The following is a 20,171-nucleotide window of genomic DNA, read 5'->3' on the forward strand; positions in this document are numbered from 1 at the left end:
TATGGGTGGATTCCAGATTATGAGGACAAGTTAAACTAATTGGCTAATAGTTAATTTGGTTAATTTTGTTATTAGCTCATGTTCTGTTTAAGTTATTAGAAACAATTACTCCCTCCATTCCAAAATATAAGAACCTAGGACTGGATGAGATATTTCCTAATACAACGTATCAACGTCCCATTTGGTCCTAGTTTCTTATATTTTGGGATAGAGGTAGTATATTTTATGCTTATTAATATTGTTTAAATTAAATGTTTAATTATGTTGCTTATATTAAATGTGTATTAGGACAGACCCTATGAAATAACTGATAAGGTTTGGGTTTAAACCTTTCAACTTCTTATATTGCATTTTATTATGTCATTATAAGCATGTTTTGCTGAGTACCTTTTGTACTCATAAATGGGTTCAGATCATGAGGAGAAAGATGCTCGTGGAGATCCCGTGACCCGTTAGAGTGGGACGATTATGATTTCTAGGTCATTCTATGCTCAGGCAGTTCCTGTGGTGGAGTCCAACTGTTTATTTGTTTATAGACATAAGGTTTTATGGGTAATATATGGAATGATCATATATCAAAGTTTATGATTTTATATCATTTCATGCGTAACTGAACTTCCTAGGAGGTTATGTATTCGTGGGGCACCTTAACTTTATCCGGTGTCCCCACAAAAACCGAACCGATTAAACTAGGAAAACCGAAAGCCCACCGCTAGGGATCAGGATTGAGATGCATAGGAGGTTACGTATTCGTGGGACACCTAATTTTATCCCGTGTCCCCACAAAAACCGAACCGGTTAAACTAGGAAAACCAAACGCCTACCCCTAGGGATCGGGATCGAGATGCATAGGAAGAGGATATCAATATTGGGGAGAAGGCACAGTCTCTGGAACAGGACAGAGGACGATGCATACGGGCTAGGGTGTGGGTCGGTAACAGCTAAAGCAGTTCAAAGGAGAGATATTATTACAAAGTAGATATATTTACGCTGTTACTGCACACGAGTTATATTGTTACTATATTGATTTCATGATGGTACTACAGGTTTCAAGTAACACATAATACAATTGGCACAGTAACGTGTGAGTAAAGGTTAGTTGTATTAAAATCAATCAATAACGTGGTGGTAGCTCCTACTCATAGGAACTAAACAATGGTGTTGTCTCATATTACTACAGTAATATATAATTCTAATGGTGATTTTATTGTAAGCATAATAATATAATAATAGATTTGTGAATATGCAGTAAGATGGTTTGAAGTGTACAGTAACAAACATCGCATTGTAGTTATTACATGTTATGCCAAATTCTACATCAATTACAATGGATTTTCCAACAAGCCGTACGAGGAGATCTAGTTGTTTGAATACTAGTTACATTTCCATACGATTTGTGTTAATATTAGCATTCTCAGGCCATGGAATGAAAGATTTGAATTAGTTAGGCCTTAAACTTCTATTTCCTTTAGAATTTAGGCATTATTTTTTCCCCTTGCTTCCAAAAAAAATAGTAAAGAAACACTAATGACAACCCTTCGAGTTTTGCGTGAAGGCTATTCGCATTACAACAGTCGATCCATGCGGCAAACTTTATTTACCTAACCATACTGATATTGGCGCACATCCATGCTATGGCTGTGGCCTGCTTTGCACTATAAAAATATCTTTCCCAACCAGGCAACCTTCCACATCCTGTGCACTCCCGAACTTCTGCTCCAGATACTGGCCAATCGCAGCCAGTCGCTGACCAAACTGCTTCCTAAAGGTTGTATCAACCGACAATGGCTTCTTGCTGTAATCAACAGTAAGACGAATTACTTCTCCATTGGCAGGACCAGAGTTGTGCACCACCATCTCCTCACTGAAATTTGAAAAGGCAAGAGTGGCAACTTTTCCATCGAATTTGTTACATGACAGCCTCCACGGGGTGCCACGGGTTCCTGAAGCAAGCGTTTCACCCAGCCCAGGGGTGACCTCAGCCTGGACAACCTTGGGGTCATGGTCAGCGGCGCAAACAGTATGAAGCACGAAGGAGAGATCTGGCTGCAGTATTTCTTGGACAAGAACAGCCATTGTCGCGTCTCTCTGATAAACACCAGCGGCTCGACGGCTTAGGATGGCTCTCCTTGTGTATAAAGAAGCCCAAACCTTCCCAACCGCAGCTCCAAAGGCACATGGGTCCATGAGACTGACATTGGGAATTGAATCATAGAGACCAGCAGCTGACATACCAGCCAAATCCTCCACATTAGCACTAGATCTAACAATCAACCTGACATCCTGTGGGAAGATTCTTTTGAGAAATATAATAGTCTCCTCCGGTGGGGAAAGATGTGAAATTATTGCTTGTAGCTCCAACGCCAGGCTATCAACTTCACCATTTTCGACTTTGGCTGTTTCAATCTTTTCTAGAAGGCTTGTATAGGATTCCAGTGATCCACTTTTCTTGAGCGCATCCTCCATTGATCCAAATGGTATCACAGCACCAGAAGGGACTCTAAAGGCCGCTGGAACTCCTTGATCACTATAGACTACACAGCAGTAAAAAAAATATCAGAAAATAATAATTAGAAGTCTTCTCTTATGAATTTATCACCTAGAAGTTTTCCATTCAACAAACATTAGCAGTAAACAACTCTATAATATCAACCCTGTACTAGAGTCATTACAATTGTTTTCCTGTGAACCATATGTACACTTTCCATCAGTTACCAACTTACCATGGATAGCACTACATTTTAACTGTCTTGGCAAACTGTTTTTTTAAAGAAAATACAATGATACGTGCACTTGGATGATCCACCAAATTATGCACAGAATTGTTTACCTTATACTTTGATTACATACAAAATCGTGCAGTGTAATAATATATCCTAGTATTTTCTGTTCAAAACTTTCGACTTCCCCATTGATAATAATTGGAGCTTATTTAAATACTTGTTTAAACTTAAAGTCCCTCGATATCTTGCAAACCTTGTAAAGTTCCATTTGCAAAAGAACTTAGACAAAAAAAAATTTAAATGAAAACTTGATACCTTTATTAGACAATGAAGCAAGAACAGAAAGAGTTCTGCATGCAGCAGCTTTTGCACCAGCTGATTCCACTGAAGCTTCTGAAAGCTCGAGAGCAGCAAAACTACCATTCACTCCTGATTTGCTTTTTTGCTGTGGCAATGCCCACGGAATGAAAAATAAGTAAGAGCAACTGCAACAAGAATGCAGGATGCATCTTTCTGGATGATGCCTATCAAAGATAAGAAATGAAGCATCACCTTAGACATTTGCAGTGGCATCTCGATATCCGATGGTAGAGAGAATTCATTTTGGAGTTTCTGTTGAAATGGATTCCCTGTACTATTTGGTTCTGTAGAGACAGCATTGTCATTTTTTTCTGAAACTATTGAGAGATTGACATTGATGGATGATGCTTCTAATCTGTAAGAAACTAAGTTGATTTCAGTCCACCAAAAGGGAAAAGAGAAGTCCTAGAGATATACTGTTGAGAGAACAAGGCCAATTAATTCTCATTAAGGACGAGAAAGCATCTATGGAATTTGCTAACCCAAATACACAAGTGAATTTTAAATCGCAAGTCTGTTACAATGGTAGATGAAAATTCAGAGTTCAAAGTTCAATCTGATTTAAATAAAAACTGAGGCCATTTTTGGAAGTGATATTTCTCTTAGATTTAGTTTATGCTTATTATCCAAGAATAAAGCCTAATTCATGGCGTGTGCTGGAATATTCTTCTACACTTTATTCCTGCACCTTTTCTATCCCCATTCGTTCCTTTTGGCACAACTCAGTAAGTTGGAGAGTCATGACATCTTATGTAGTTAGCAGGGAGGGAAGCACCATTGGCCCACAATGAAATGGATATGCGCATCCCTAGTTGGAGAGGCTGCAAGTTATCCTTCTTTGGAGGAAGCACCAACGTTGCAGTGGTGCAGTCCTTCACCCACTAGGCTCGCAGTTGGCACAGTAACCAGAAATTATACTTCTATTATCTACAAAACCTGTAGATCGTACAACTCATGATTCCCTACTGTCATATTCTTCTATAAAGATTACTAGCAAAATGCCCGTGCATTGCCATCAGAGAAAACAATTTCAAAAGAAGTGAAAAAAAATGAAGTATCAATAATGCATGTACATGGTAGTCGTCATCACAAGACGTGTGCTTGGTTGATGAATTACAATGAAAAATTGTTATCATTTGTGAATGGTATTTAGTTTTGAAGTTACGAAGTGCAATGCTTTGATGCAGTGGTGCTGTGGTGCCTGTGTTGACTAACATGGGTCAGCTTGTGAATAATCTATTCCCAATATGGTTGTTTGGACTATTGATACGTAGGAGGCTTGGAGTTAACCTTGCTACTGGTATTACGCTAAGAGAAGAGCCAAAACACATTGGCAAACAAACACCTTACATCACGATTGATGTGATGGGTGTAAGTCGATTTTTATGAGTGGCAAAAAACGAGAAGAAAATATCTAGAGAAATGGAAAGAGAATAGGAGAAGAAATCAAATTTTCAAATCACAAGGGACATCATATGTGCTTTGTCTGCTTAGGCTACTGTTCCTGTGGAACTATTCACCACATCATGCATGGGAGAGGTGATGAGATCTTGGCTTACGGAAGTAGGCTCATCGGCCTTGGTGGGTCATGGCCAGCTGAGGAGCCAGCCATGTGGGGGCAGGGAGGAGTGAGGCTCCCTCACACAGTGTAAGGGCATCTCCCAGCGATTGAGTTGTGTTTGAGACCAGCACAGCTACGGAGGTGACGGACCAAAATTTCTGGCAGAAATGCTATCAATTTTTATAATAGTGGAGATAAAGATATGGATTACATCATGATATAAAGCATTTATGAGTTAGCTGGTTTAAATAGCACAACTAGATATTCGAAACTTTTAACAAGATACTGAAAACATTCAACCACACAAGTCGAGATTAAAATTTCAGCCTGTTATTCAATCAACGATTCAAAATTTCTAGCAGAGCAATTTTAAAGTGTACACCACATACAAATCTAAAGTCGCAAACAAGGTCATAGTTGTCACTTAATCGTCTCTCATATTAATATTTGCACAACACACAGGAAGAATCATGGGCATATTTGTCACTTGAACAAATAAAACAGAAACTTCAAAAGATCAAAGCAAAAGAAATAACATTTCCGATGAGAACAAATCATTAGAACAGAACATGACCTGATATATTTTCCCTCAAGCAAATACACATCTGTAACTGTGTCATCATATTCACAAGTTACAAATACAACTTTCTCCTGTAAATATATCAAAAGTAGCTTTCAGAAACGGCACCATCATAAGTAAAAGGAAATGAGTGTAGTAAGACTAACTTGACGAGCTCTAACACCAAGATGTGAAAGGTGAGGTAGTTCCTGAAGAAGAATAACACCAACTATATTATCCCCAGCAGCTTTGACCTATCAAATAATGAGCAAAACCATGGTTTATCAGTTATGGGGGTGATAAGATCAGCAAATAAGAACTTGGCGCTCCCAAAGTACCTCTTCATCTCCATCAGCCTTATTTACAATTAGAACCACAGGTTCTTTGACAGATGAAGGTAATGATCCAGGAAGAATTCTTTCCACCTGAATAAAGAAATCGTTTCCACAAAACATAGACAATCAGACCAGATAATAACTCAGGCCCAGGAAAAACTTCTAGTTGGACTGAGGATATTATAACCATTCCTTATTTAGTAACCTGAAGGAAATGTCTCTTGCAAGGCACTGGCCCAAGCTGATCTAATTTAATTAGAAATGAAGCATACAATAATTTACATGCATGTTTATGAAACAAATAAACATGTACTATCTCCAACAGAAAACAAGAACCTAGAGAGTAGAAAAATGGAAACAGTAGAAATTTCTATATGTCACTAATGAAAATTGAAGGCACCAAAAACCTAGATCTAGTTACTTGCCTGCCACAGGAAAATAAAATTCTACTCAGAATGCCACTCTGACAAGGATAAAGATCTTGGTTAATGTTAAATGAGTCTTATACTCCTCCCAAAACATGTGACGTCCACCCAAAATTCCAAATGTGTAATAAAACTTCAGAGAATAATGCACAGAGGAAGGGTGGACTGTGATAGATGGAGTGGAAAGGACTAGGAGACTATAAGCTAGGATGATGAATATTTGGGAGAAGAAAACATATATACAAACATGTCTTTGTCCATAAAACCACACATTTATGGTCATGATATTGCACTTCCTGTCTGAAGTGCCCTAAGCTAAGGTTCCCTTGCTCTATTGTAAGTAATCAGGTTGGTGCAACAGAAGATGTCAAGGAGTGTTTCCTACTGCAGCAACACTACAAGGAAAAAAAAATTGAGGTCTCTCTCTCTCTCCCCCTCGACCAGAGAGAACTGAGGGCAAAGCAACCTACCTTGCCAAATTACCCCAATCAGTACTCGCCCTCCCTCCCTCCCTCCTCCCCCCCCCCCCCCCTCCCCCCTCCTTCCTCTCTCTCTCTCTCTCTCTCTACCAGAGAGAACTGAGGGCAAAGCTACCTACCTTGCCAAATTACCCCAATCAGTCCCTGGGCTGTGTCAATGGATATGCACAAAATTTCATATTAGGATTATGGTGGCAACTCAGGAAACAAGGCAATGCAAACAGAAGGAAGTTCAATGCAAGAAAGTCTGCTGCTTAGTTACAGAAAATACCCGCATCAGAGTTCCATGGGCCACTCCAGGAACAAGAACATCCCAGCCAGTTGATCCAAGTACTTCTCGAATTGCTTTCTGAAGTACTGTGCATAGTTTAGATACCTGAAAAACAATGCTAGACATATATAAAAAGTTAGGTTCAGAATAATTAGATTGATTACAGCTCCAGAAAACCACAATTTCCAGACTCTGTACAGAAAAGGATTACCCAGCACGAATTTCTGCCTCTGTGTAAGTTCTCACACTGTTATCTGGTATTCCAAGGGCTTTCCCAATAACCTATTAACAAGACAGCCACACAGAATCTAAGTTTGAAACATAACCAAACAAGACAAAAAGTCTGAGTGCAAAACTTGTATGGTCAAATATCACAAAAAAAATGTAAATCTTTAGGAACGACCATCTGAGTAAAGTTGTCCATGAACCAATTTTCCATGCTTACATGCCACTGAAAATGTCTGATCCCAGATATGCCCCTGAAATTTTGGTTCTTCCAGTTTTACCACTGCTTTTTAATTCATGCCTGAAATTGCAATCATTGTCAATGTTGCGGGATCAGCTCAGCTGACGTGCCAACAATTGTTCCGACATGGCAGTCCTACCCTTGCTTTACTCAACATGTGAAAATGGATTGACAATAACCCTAGGCATCCATTCACCATGTTATTCCATCTTAGCTTCTATCCTTCTCAGGTGATGGACAACACAACCAGTAGAAAGGAGAAGGGCAGAGGTGGTGGGCAGTATCCAGGATTTAGCTCACACAACACAGGTGTTTGAGCTGAGTGGGTTTGGGGTGGCGGATGTGTGTTGCCATAATGGCAGTCAACCACACCAACAGGTTGTACTCAGCAGCTTATTATACTATGCGTTTAAGTTTGTTGGATAATAATATTGACAACATTGTATCTTCATATTTGTTTCATTTAACTGCATGCATACAGTTGTGCATGCTGATCAGGATATATGCATACTTGCAGCAGAACATGAAGAAGTAAGATGTGATTTTCATGAGTGCAAACAGAGCACAAACTTGTCTTAAACTCTTATTTTCTATGTGATATTTTTAACAAATTTCTGCAACATGTGTTAGTTTTAATACAATGGCATAAATGCGAGTAATAAACCTAACATGGTGACAGAACAGGAATACGAGACTTCCCTCACTTGCAAAGCAAGGGTAAATTTGGCATTTCCCACCTCTTTCACACCAAGATTTAACACCAGTTGGTCAACAGTCACATTTTCAGGCAAGGATTAAAACCTCTTGTAGGCTACCGATTTTATCTTGTTAGACTAAAGCAGTGACAAATAAATAATCAAAATTTCAGTGGCATATCTAGGACAGGAAAATTTATATGGCATTAAGGAATTTTCCATACGAAGGTTTGGTTTGAGTCTGAAGCAGGTTGTGATAATCTCGTTCAGTTTAGCAGTTAAAATGCTATTAATTTCCCGTGTCCATCTAGCTACTCTTTTTCTTAATCAAGTTGCGAATGGGTTTATTTTTTTCAGACCATTTAAGATGAAATGTGACAAGAAATGGGGAAAAAAATGATTTATCTAACTATAACCTGACTTACCAAGCAGTAATATTACACAATGGTTTCTGTTTTGAAAAGAGCAAACCATACCATGATAACAGCAAACTAAGCCTACGTCAAACAATATGAACATAGTTGTATACCATTGAACATTTTTTTTCATTAATGGAGTTAAGGTCCTCTAGCTTCGTTTAATACACTCACCATTACTTTTTCAGGGAATATAGAAAGAAGTGCTTCAGAGTACTCTTCCGTTAATCTCCGTGCTCTGTCCAGTGTAGCTTTAAGTCTTAGTGACCAAATATATTTCCCATCTTCACAACCTTCACACATGACAAGAAACAGTCAGGGTATTTCTGAGTCTTGACTACAATAAAGGTATTTAGGCATGGGCATATAAAATAGATAGATATTAAAGAAGAAACAGCACCTTCACTTTCAGATAGACCTTTTTGCTTCCAGGAAAGAATCTCATTCCCTATGGCAATACATTCATCTGTTTTCCAACCTGAAAAGCTAACTTGATTGATGCCAATGACAAGGGCATCAAGAGTAGTATCCCATAGAGTAGTATTTCTAGCTACATCCTTTGCAAGTGAAGCTGATCCACCTAAGGCTTCAAGAGTATTGATGAATCTGTTATAGTACCAGAGCAAAGTACATAAGCTCACTGATACCGCCAAGAGTAATATAAGTTTGCCTAGCTACGATTTTATTTTGAAGCTATAAATGATAACATAGAGTCATGGAGTGAATTAACCTATAAATCATAACAAATAAGTCAGCAAAAATTGATACCATTTTAATCAATGCAATGCATTAGCATTATTTGGAAAAACAGACTGCAAAGTCTATCTTTTCACTAAAGCACAAAGGAAATTAGTTCACTGTTGCAAAAGTCAAACAAGTGAAATACACTGTTCTTCTCACTTCACACACACACACACACACAAGTAGGTGATGGACTGAAGGTGTTTTCAGTTTGCTACAATAGCTACTTCTGCTAGCTTGCATTACTACCAATTATAGAGAACATGTTTCAGTCGATTCTGCTCCAAAACCAACATATACTACAGCTGCTTGCAATCTCTGCAGGTCTCTGATTACTACTGATCCTAGAGCAGGAAAACTCTATCCTGACTTCTATCTTGTCAAAGGAAACTTATTAGCCCAGCAGCCTACAAACATTTCTAGTGTTCAGACATCAGTTGTTATGGGTTAGGGTTCATAGGGGTAAACACCGCCGGGAGGATGGTGACGGCTGCTAGGGATGAGAGAGGGACTTAGGTTGGGAGAGACTGATTCATCGCTTAATCCAAAATTCCAAATGACGATACAATCCATCCTTATATAGATGGATAAGATGGAGGGAAAGACCCAGTCTAATCCTATCCAACCAACTCTATCCAACTGAGCCCTAGGGATGATGGAACTGATCCCTAGGGCCTCAACCCATCGGCTCACTAGGACCTCCACCTCTCGGCCCACTACCTATGACAACAGTTGCCTACAATCTATTTGTACACATGAGTAAGCTGCTGGTTTTATTTAACAAATTTGATGCCTAAGCATTAGATTCACCTAACAATTATGACTCCGCATGCCCTCGAATAGATCAATATCCACTCTATATATGCACATAGATAATATGGCTTCACTAAAGATGACTACATCACATGAGAGTGCAACCTCTACATTCACTTTTTATCCATATTCGTCAGTATTTTCCTTTAATATTTGTATTCAACAAGACTCCACACCACATGATATAGATAAGCTTGAAACAGGGGTCAAAAAGAGGTAGGGCACTCGTCCACATCTATCCAATGACTTTTTCCTATCATGATAGAGAGGCTTCAAGCAATTCTTGGTTTCTCATTGCAGAATTCTAGTGGTAAATTAGTTGATCTTATTGGGATAACTCAAACTAATACAGTAACCATACAACGTTTCTATCAAACCCCTAGCAATTTGTTTACTTAATCCAATATGGTCCTTCTGGATCAAAAAGAGAAATCTAGTATGCAATCAAATTTATGTTCTGACATAATCAAGAAAAAATTGCAATTCATGCAGCCATCAGTTTTCACCAGAGCAGCCCCCACTTCATATATACCCAAAGTAAATACTTTATTTAAAGATTGATTATGGCATGTTAGTGTCAATAAATTTTCGATTGCCCACTAGTTTGGAAAGGTATGTGCTTTTTTAGAGAGCACTGATGCATTGTACAAGTGCATACAAACTAATCAACAAAGAACATAAAATCTCAAAAAGTGACGACTATTGACTAGTAAGACAAATGAAGGGCGAAACTAACATTTCAGAATGGAAAGAAAAGGCAATTCAAAAGTACAATTTCATAAGGTTTGTGAGAAAGCACCAATTAAAATCACTTAGTTGAAACTAGGACAGTTACCTGCTTAACAGAACAAATGAATAATCCTCAAGACTAATTTCACAAAGGCGCCACTGCAAAACGTAATCAAGTATCGCTTGTGATATATGCAGCCAATTTCAACCACTTATCAATTATGTTAGACAAGATAACCTTTTGTCGCATTGCTATAGCATTATCAGGCGCATCATTTCTAAGGCCACTTTCAAGGCCCTTCATTAGAACCGATCTTAGAGAAGATAATGATTGCAAGGTAGTCATCAAAATTTGAATGGTATCATTTTTATCCAAATCTTCTGCATGATCCACTTGGTCCAAACTCTGAAAAGGAAGATAAACACGAAAGGAATATGAGTTAGGCATGACAATGATAAGCAATGATGCCAGACCAGTACTACTTGTTCCTCTATTGAAATACCAGAAAGTAACAAATGTCGGTATCAACTGTCAAAACATAGAAATAACAAGGACATAGTGCAATGCAAGGTGACATAAATTCGTATTTATAAGTTTATTTGATTATGTTATGTTAGGTAACCAGAGCACAGAAGTGTCTGATTGAGAGTGATCCCTGGTAGAGCATTATCCGCAACTCCAATGCAAAGGAAATAAGGAGATAATTAATTGATGATCATACATATAAAGAAAAATTAACTGGTTTCAGCAAAGTTTACCCTTTTGGTTTCCACAAAGGATGAGAGAACTTCTAAGCCTGACTCGTTCAGAGATTCCTTGATGGACTCCAGTTGCTCAAATAGGCTGTGAAATCGGTAATCAGGTTAGACAATTTATATTTACATGGACACTATATGACCAACAGGCATTTGAATATCTAACACACTAAACATCTGCTTTTTTTCAATTTTGTTTTATAAATTTATTTTGTAGTAATCTGTTATTACTTCTTAAGGTTTGATTGCAGGTTAGCAGTACATGGCAACTTTTTTTTTTATTCTAGTGTACATCTAAAAGGGCAGCCACATAGGCATTAGGCAGCACACGGCCTCCTAAGCATGTCTGTTGCCTGACTAGAACTTAGAAGTTCTAACCCTGGTGAACAATTACATGAAACCCAGAATTGACAATATAAATTGAAAGTTTAATTACTTATTTCATTCCATGTCACTGCGTTGAAGTTGAATGCATTATAAGGCTCATTCAGAACTACAAATTCCCATCTTCTACTCCCTTGTTTTACGAGTGCACGCTTCCCGAACTACTAAACGGTGCATTTTTTTCCAGAAAATTTCTATAGGAAAGTTGTTTTAAAAAAATCATATTAATTCATTCTTCAAGTTTTTTTAGCTAATACTTAATTAACCATGCACTAATGAGCTACCTCGTTTTCCATGCGGGATGAATGAGTTACAAATCCTCAGGTTCGAACACAGCCTAAGGGTGTGTTCTTTTATCCCCTTTCTCAACTTCTACTCCCTCGTTTTACGCACGCTTCCAAATTACTAAATGGTGTGTTTTCTACAAAAAAAATTCTATATAAAAGTTGCTTTAAAAAATCACATTAATCTATTTTTCAATTTTTTTAGCTAATACTTAATTAATAATGTGCTAATCCACCGCTCTGTTTTGTGTGCCAGAGGGGAAGGCCGGAAGGGTTCCCAACCCTTCCAAAAGAACACAGCCTTACCTTCACTGGTGCCCTGAATAAATATATTAAATTCTTAATACCAGCATTATTGCAAGAAATATGTGCATATACTAGCAGCACCAGTCTGGTGTTTTTCACAAGTTAAGACCTTGATTTATCTTTCTTTGTGTGAATTCATGGGTCGATGGGGGACTACCATCTGTCTATCTCTATCACCGTAAAATTACCACTGCTTCTAGTTATAAGTAGTCATGAATTGGAAAGCTATAACTGGCATAAGGATGTTTTAGTACACAGTAGGATAGATAAGTTCAAAAAGAGAGTGACAATTTTGTTAGCTTTTTCAGCAAACAGAAAACTTATATCTATGGAAGTAGGAAAATGGAAAATTGTAAATTAGATAACCTGCCAGCATTGAAGAAATCTTTTAGTTCGCTATAAAATATCGTGAATTGTTCAACAAATGTTTCACTGTATTCTCCAGGGGTCTTAGTAATCCTAGCAAGCATGACTTCTGTAGCAATAAGATCCTCAGGTCCAGCATTACGATGAAGTTTGTTTTGTATAGTATGCTTGATTTCTTGCTGTCGACATGAAAAGATCAAACTAAGTAAAGTAATCCAATGAAGAGATTGTTCAAAACTGCAGAAAGGGATCACCACCTTGAGATCATGTGGAATGTCATTCCGGTGAGCAATATCACGAATTCGTGTTAGAGGGACAGAGGCTGTAAACTCTGACTTAAATGAAGGTAAAAAGGGATGAATTTTGCGAATCACGAGAACATCCTGCACAAACATAATTGGAAGTTGGCAAATAATAGATATACCTTTTCCCAAATGTTAGTCTGGCAGAGCCAGAATGTGCTCGAGAGTAGGGCTGAACTAGTATAATCTACATAAATTTGTCTTTTGTCTTCCATTTTTCAAATTTTAAAGTATAATTTCAATGAATATTTGGGCATAGGAGTAGGGCTCTAGCCCTAGCTGCCCTACTCCTATATCCACCTGAAGATTTAACTAACAGTCAAGCATTACATAGTTAGCAGAGCAAACATTTAATAGCAATTATATAAAAGTTGGACCATTTTCATGTGCTTAGCCTCAGTTAATTGGGATAACTACCATACGAATGGGACCAAGGACAGCACAGAGAAATATAAGGGATCTTAGGTCAAGGAGGCTATCAATTGGGACGAAGAACATGATTACATGAGAGACTAGATTAATTATTTCATATTGCTTGCTTAATCAAAAGATATCCTTATATAGATATGATTGGGTGGAGCATTAAGGGGAAAAAATAATAGCTCTCACTAAAATAAAGCAGCAGAGTCCTGCTACAATACGTCGTGGACACTATTCACTCTACTTTTTAAGGGAACAAAATTGTAGTAGTTCATCTTGATTAAAGGCATTGTGATCTGAATATAATCACAATACTTGAAAATGCTGATGTTGATGTAACATTTTGTTACTACGATGAAAGGGGCAATTAACCTTGGCTGATGTGGTTTTCCCATAATACATCATTTCAAGTTCACGGAATATTTGCCTCGATATCTCAGCATGTTTGTTAGGCCGATGGTGGCCACCATCTTCAAAGCACGATATCTGACCTGTATAAATCCACTGAAATAAAATATAAAAAAAATCAAAGAAAGCTATGAATAAACTGTTATACGGTCTTATTAACTCCAAATTATAAAATCCTAGAGAGGAAAATTAGATTTATAGGACCATTGACATAAAACAATTGTAAGGAGAAACCTTCAGATAAATAGCTGAGTATACAAGGGCCCCCAGACGACTCTGGTCATCAAAAGATTCTGACAATATCCCGCGAACAACCTCTAACTGTGAAAAGGAAAATATGAATTAAATTAATATAAATAATTAGGTAGACAGGGTTATAATATACCTCCCTACAAAACAACTACCTACACCGGCCCTAACTCTCAATGCACAAGGGGGACTCCCCTCTGTCCGCTCGCATTTGTTCATTAGATTCAAACCCATAATCTCCACACATATGTTTGCTAACATAACCAACTAGACCAACACGGAAGCACTAAAGTAGAGAGCAAGCTAATTTACATTACTAGGATATTACATTTTTCATGAAATAGCCAGAACTTTTGAAAAGATTTCAGTAACCACTGACAATCATGGGGGTACAACTATGGCTTGATTTGTATAGATGTATGTAGATATATTTGTCTGTGCTGCTGCACCATTTAGTTGTTCGTGCGCAGTAGAGGTGCAAGAAACACAGAAAGATCTGACGGCAACAGCACTACAAACTAAAAAACATACAACCAAAAGATTACTGCATTTTGTTTGCAGTTTTATAACACTATTATGACCAGTTCTAAGTATAGGATTAGTGCACAATGACAGCTAATACCCTGCAATATAAGCCGGTCAAAGCCTGCAGTTCATCTTCAGCTATCCTTTTTGTAAACGATCATCTTCAGTTACCTTCAGCGATGACTGAAAAATCGCTGCCTCAATATCGCAGAGAAAGAGCTGAACTGTTTATAGTTTAGTCCTGTTCAGATTCTTATTTCACAAATAAATCCCTGAGAAAACTAATTGCAGGAATGGACCCCTTGGCTCTTACTTTTTTTTCCCTTTCCAATATATTTTATTGTTGTCTTACAAATTTGGGAACATAAATTACATACTAACATTTAACTTTATATCTACAAATAAAGAGGACTACATGTAAAAAAACAGAACATGTAGTATATAGCATTTCATATGTTTCAAGTTAAAAAATGGAACATGTAGTTTTAAAATAATATTGGGAGAATAATAGTCAACATAAATTATATAATACATTTAACTTTATAGCTATAAATAGAAAGTACTCCCCCCATCCCAAAATATAAGCATTTTGAGGTTGCTTAGCAAATACTAAGGTTAATGAAAAAGATTCCCTTTCAGTCACCTCAATGGTCAAATTTTGAATTGCTTAGATTCCCTTCCCAAGCACCTGACTAGCTGAAAATGTATGGATTTTCATGCAATGAACTCAGTGCCCCAGAAATGCTTATATTGTGTGACAAAATTCGATCCTAGAGAGCTTACAAATTGATAATTTTCACATTTAGGAATAAAGATGAATTTACATATAAAATATGTAGGTTTTCACTTTTCAATGAAAATTAGGGGAGTACAAATGTAGGATTGGTAGGAGAAAGGTCCGTAAAAAGATATCGTCAGTTTGAACCTTGCTCTCTTGGATGAAAAGCAAAACCCTTACCACTTTGTTGGCATTGTTTTGTTGTGAGGTAATGTCTTCCACATCATTTTTGAGTGGTGCAGAGGTCAGTGCCAAGCATTGGCATTGACCTCTGATAACATGACAAACTCACAGAAAGAGCTCACCAGCACTGAGGCATTATAGCTCAATGCCTTTGAGGCTGGATCTGAGCAAAGGGTACATTCCTGCAATTAGTTTTCCCAAGAAACCAGAAAGTGCTAAATTACAAAAAGTTCAGGACAAAGAGGGTTGGTAGCTATTCTGCACTGTAATGGTGTATTGCATTGTCATAAGATAAGCAGATTTTTTTCCTAAACTGCAAACTAGCTTTAAACATACTGGCTTTATGGTGGCTACACAAAATATTCCTTAGCATGGCATAAATATTTATTTCAAACCCTGAAGAGACAGAACCAATCAGAGAAATAGGCGCTGCACCACCTTTACTCAGTTATATTCTCTCCAATTCCATGTCAAAAACAGAAAAAGCAGTAACCAAGGTTTGGATCTCAATTCTCAAATATTGGTATCAACTTTTCTTATTGTTTTCCTGTTCTTTCCAGCCAACATCACCTCCTGCTCTAGCTAGCATGCACTAGCTAGCAGCCAAGGTTTCGATCCCAGTCTATGTCACATTTTATCAAACATTTAACCATCAAATGTTCTGGGCCATCAAAAAGTTTGGATCATCATTAGGCCCACATATTGGCTGAATGAAATATTGTTGCCTGGTTTTTTAAGCTAAGGATCCTGGTTTTTTCTTGTTCAACCGATGGTCCAGGCCAGGAAATAGTAACACTATTTCAATCCACTCAACTGGTACCTAAAAGTATTAAACACTTCTAAGTACTATCCAGGAATGGTATAAAAAATAAGTATCGAACTTCTGCACGTAAATAAATAAATAAATGGTAAAAACTACTCCCTCCGTCCTAAAATATAAGAAGTTTTGGTTGGATGGGACACTAAGAATATGGACATAGGATGTGTTCCATCCAACCAAAACTCCTTATATTTTGGGACGGAGGGAGTACATGGAATATAAGACCCATTTGAAAAGGAATTAACTATAAAGCAACTAACCTTCAGCCACCAGTTCCTGGATGCTTTATCGCCCTCCACCAGTTTCAGTGCTATTCCATCAAGCCCAGTTGTATCCCACATCCTATCAGCCTCCTTATTCAGATGCTCATTTGATCTCATGAAAACAGTTTTACTTCCTTGCCATTGCCCACCAAATTTGCTTGACTCGGCCTCTGGTGCTGGATCACCATTCTCAACAACTGAAATATCTTGAACTTTTTCAGGTGCAAAAGTTACAGATGCTGAAGCATCCTCGCCAGTATTCTTTTCAGCTTCTCCGACCAACTCAAACTTTGGTGTTCCTAAAAGTTCTAATGGCTCTTCTGTTCTATTCCAGTGGCATACTATATCAAACTTACCATCCTTCGGCAGCTCAACAACACGGTTATTACCATCTTCCCATATTTTATCTTTTCCTCCCACCAAAAATATAACAAATTTAAACTCCACAAGTGTTTCTCCAGGGAGCTTAAGCTGGCAGACCCAACCATTTGTAGTCCATTCCAGTTCAACCTGCTCCTCCCATGAACCAAGCTCCTTTGTGGAACCGATAATGCCTACATGCTCACCAAACTTAACCTGGTGCTCTAGACAAACCTGGAGATGCACCAATGGCTGCTTTGAAGAATCTCTTCTCTTTTTCTCCTTTGTACAATGTACAGTCAAATTATAGCAACTGTAACCAATTAATTGTCCAGAAAATTTAAGTTTGTAAACTGGAAAGTAAATGTGTGCAATAAAACTCTTTAAAATGAACCTTTTCAGGTTCACAATTTTAGTTAATCACTTGAAGCCAGAAAAGAAAAGGCAAACCACCATTGTGGAAAAATAATAATAATGACAGACAGATTGTCAAGGAATATGGAGATAGTCAGTTAGTATACAGAAGTCTAGATAATGGAATTACGTTACATTATCTCTCATTCAAAATTTAAATAGCAATCAAGTGTAACCATGTTTCATTGATCCTGAAGGAACTATAATAACTTAAGTAAACAAATAACGAATGCAGTCTATCTCAGTTTATTATGCTTTTATTTTCTCATATACCGCTACGTTGGTCCAATATTTGGCATTTCTTTGATTGATCCCTTGGTTACATTAGGTAGACTTGTTGTGTTGTTGCTTACTAGTTTCCATATAAACTTGTTCTATTGGGCTGTATCACAAGTTTATTAGTAGCAATTTCCAATCGTACGATGTTGACAGAACTAGAGTTGCAATGGATAATATCCAACACGAAAGACATCTCGGAACAAACTATACAATACAACTGCCCCCAACACACAGAGCTTCGCTCTACCAGGTTTATTGCACGCAGCCTCATGAAAGCATAAGAGAGAGGAGGAAAAAAAGAACAAGATATCACCTCTCTGCCGCCGAGGCCGCGGATCCCCCGCGGCACGCGAAGCCGCGCCGCCCAGGGAGCGCCATCGCTCCCCGGCGGAGCAGCACACCCGCACCGACTCCGGGCGGCGGGAGGACGAGACCACGTCGCGGCCTGCCGCCTATGGAGAGCGAGGTTTCGAGGGGCCGCAGCGACGTCATTGATCCTCCTCAACGGCAATCCGCCGAACAGGTGGCGGTCGCTCCCCGAAGGCGTCGCCGCGTCGGTTTGTTCGAGAAGGCACGGAGGGAGGGGAGGAGGAGGATCTGGGGCTCAAAAGCAAGCGAGCGAGTAGGCCTCGGACCGCGTGCGAGGAGGATGCGCTGCGAGGAGGACGGGTGAGTGGAAACGAGAAGAGGGGCGAGACGATCGGGGTGGTGCCGTCGTGGCAGACTGACAGGGGAGGGGAGGAACGAGTGGACGGGCCGACGGGGTTCCCGTGACCGCTTGACCGGTCCCATGCGCGACCACCGTACTTATCATATATTAGGACCTGTTTGGAGAAAGTTTAATAGTATAGGTAATTACTAGCTTCAATTTATCTATAGCTAATCATATCTCATTTATACAATAGTTAACTATAAACATATATTATATCATCAATATATAGTCTCACCTCTCATACACACGCAACGTATTGGAGTCCGTTCTGCAGCCTGCTACAAATATGTAGTCCGTTCTGCAGCCTGCTACAAATATGTAGCCCGTTTTCGTCTCTCTCTTCTCTTCTCTCCTCCACATGTGCTTAAAGTTGACTTAGGAGTCTGTTCTGCAGCCTGCTATAAATCTGTAGCCCGCTTTCCTCTCTCTCTCTTCTTTTCTCTACTCCACATGTGCTTACAGCTGACTTATAGCATGTTATTGTACTCGCTCTTAGTTCGCGAAAAGAAAATTTTTGGTTCTCACATCAGATGTTTGACCAGATATCGGAAGGGGTTTTCGGACACGAATGACAAAACTAATTTCATAACTTACCTAGAAACCGCGAGACGAATCTTTTGAGCCTAATTAATCCGTCATTAGCACACGTGGGTACTGTAGCACTATGGCTAATCATGGACTAATTAGGCTCAAAAGATTCGTCTCACGATTTCCCCTCTAACTGTGCAATTAGTTTTATTTAAATATATATTTAATGCTCCATGCATGTGTCCAAAGATTCGATGTGATGCTCTTAGGAAAAATTTTTGGGGGAACTAAACCAGGCCTTAGGTCGGCGCCATGTGTTACTACCATAATCCCTCATGTTCCGCGTGCACGCTTTTCAAACTGTTAAATGGTACGTTTTTAGCAAAAAGTTTCTATAGGAAAATTGCTTAAAAAATCATATTGATCTATTTTTTTAAAAAAAATAGCGAATACTTAATTAATCACGCGCTAATAGACTGCTTCGTTTTCCGTACGCGAGATATGTGTTGCCAACCTAGCTGCCGAATACAACCTTAGGCCATTCACAGTTCATCACACTATTTTAACTCATAAAACTTATTAGGCCATTCGCAGTTCATCACACTATTTTGAGGAGCCTCAGAGTGCCACGTAGGCTAAAGCTATGGGTCCAAAATCTGGTTCATCACAGTGCAAGTGGCTCTAGGAGTGGCTTTAATTTTACTCCCTCCATCCACAAAAGTTAGACATATTTCACATTTGACTTTTTCCAAATAAGTTGTTCCTATTTGTAGTCTTTATGCATTCAAGACTTAAAGACTTAAAGAAGAGATAAATTAAATGTTTGATTAGAACCCAAGGAGTCATATAAATACTCATTGGTTGCATGGTAGCATTCGCCCACCAATTTATCATATGCCTCTATTAATCTAGTCTTAGCATATCGATTTAGCTCTATCGGTTGCTTCTCGCTTTAGGGTTTCTGCTAGTATCGGCTAAATCGTCTTGCTAGATTAGATTAGCTTAGACATCTACCACCCTGAAAATCAGTCAAGGGCTTGATTGTTTAGATATTGTGTTTCTTTTCATACTTAGTGCTGCATCAGTTAAGTTTGATCTACTAAGTCGTACTTAAAACCATAATCTCTAGCATGCTTTTTGATTGCCGATAAGGGTTTCATCAGAGTTTCAGCCGATGAAGTATCTAGACGTCACATCGGCTTGTAAGGATTACATACTGTTGATGTGAAAACACGACGGCCTGGGAGATCTGCTTAACTCC

At 38.5% G+C, this 20,171-nt stretch overlaps 1 protein-coding gene across 1 annotated transcript; it reads right to left on the reverse strand.

Annotated features, from left to right (window-relative positions):
* Positions 1–1,440: 1,440 nt before the first annotated feature.
* LOC127758013 (phosphoglucan, water dikinase, chloroplastic-like) lies at positions 1,441–18,391 on the reverse strand. Its single transcript, XM_052283611.1, has 19 exons — positions 17,984–18,391; positions 16,615–17,290; positions 14,034–14,120; positions 13,764–13,895; positions 12,927–13,052; positions 12,670–12,848; positions 11,333–11,417; positions 10,812–10,979; positions 10,680–10,732; positions 8,691–8,896; positions 8,465–8,583; positions 6,925–6,995; positions 6,714–6,831; positions 5,542–5,628; positions 5,371–5,457; positions 5,219–5,295; positions 3,276–3,438; positions 3,039–3,168; positions 1,441–2,534 (listed from the first exon to the last, which is right to left on the reverse strand). Exons 1-19 carry the CDS (start codon positions 18,160–18,162, stop codon positions 1,633–1,635), a joined length of 3,645 nt encoding a protein of 1,214 aa, XP_052139571.1. The 5' UTR covers positions 18,163–18,391; the 3' UTR covers positions 1,441–1,632.
* Positions 18,392–20,171: the final 1,780 nt, after the last annotated feature.

This window comes from Oryza glaberrima, chromosome 12 (genome assembly GCF_000147395.1).
Source record: "Oryza glaberrima chromosome 12, OglaRS2, whole genome shotgun sequence".
Classification (NCBI taxonomy): domain Eukaryota; kingdom Viridiplantae; phylum Streptophyta; class Magnoliopsida; order Poales; family Poaceae; genus Oryza; species Oryza glaberrima.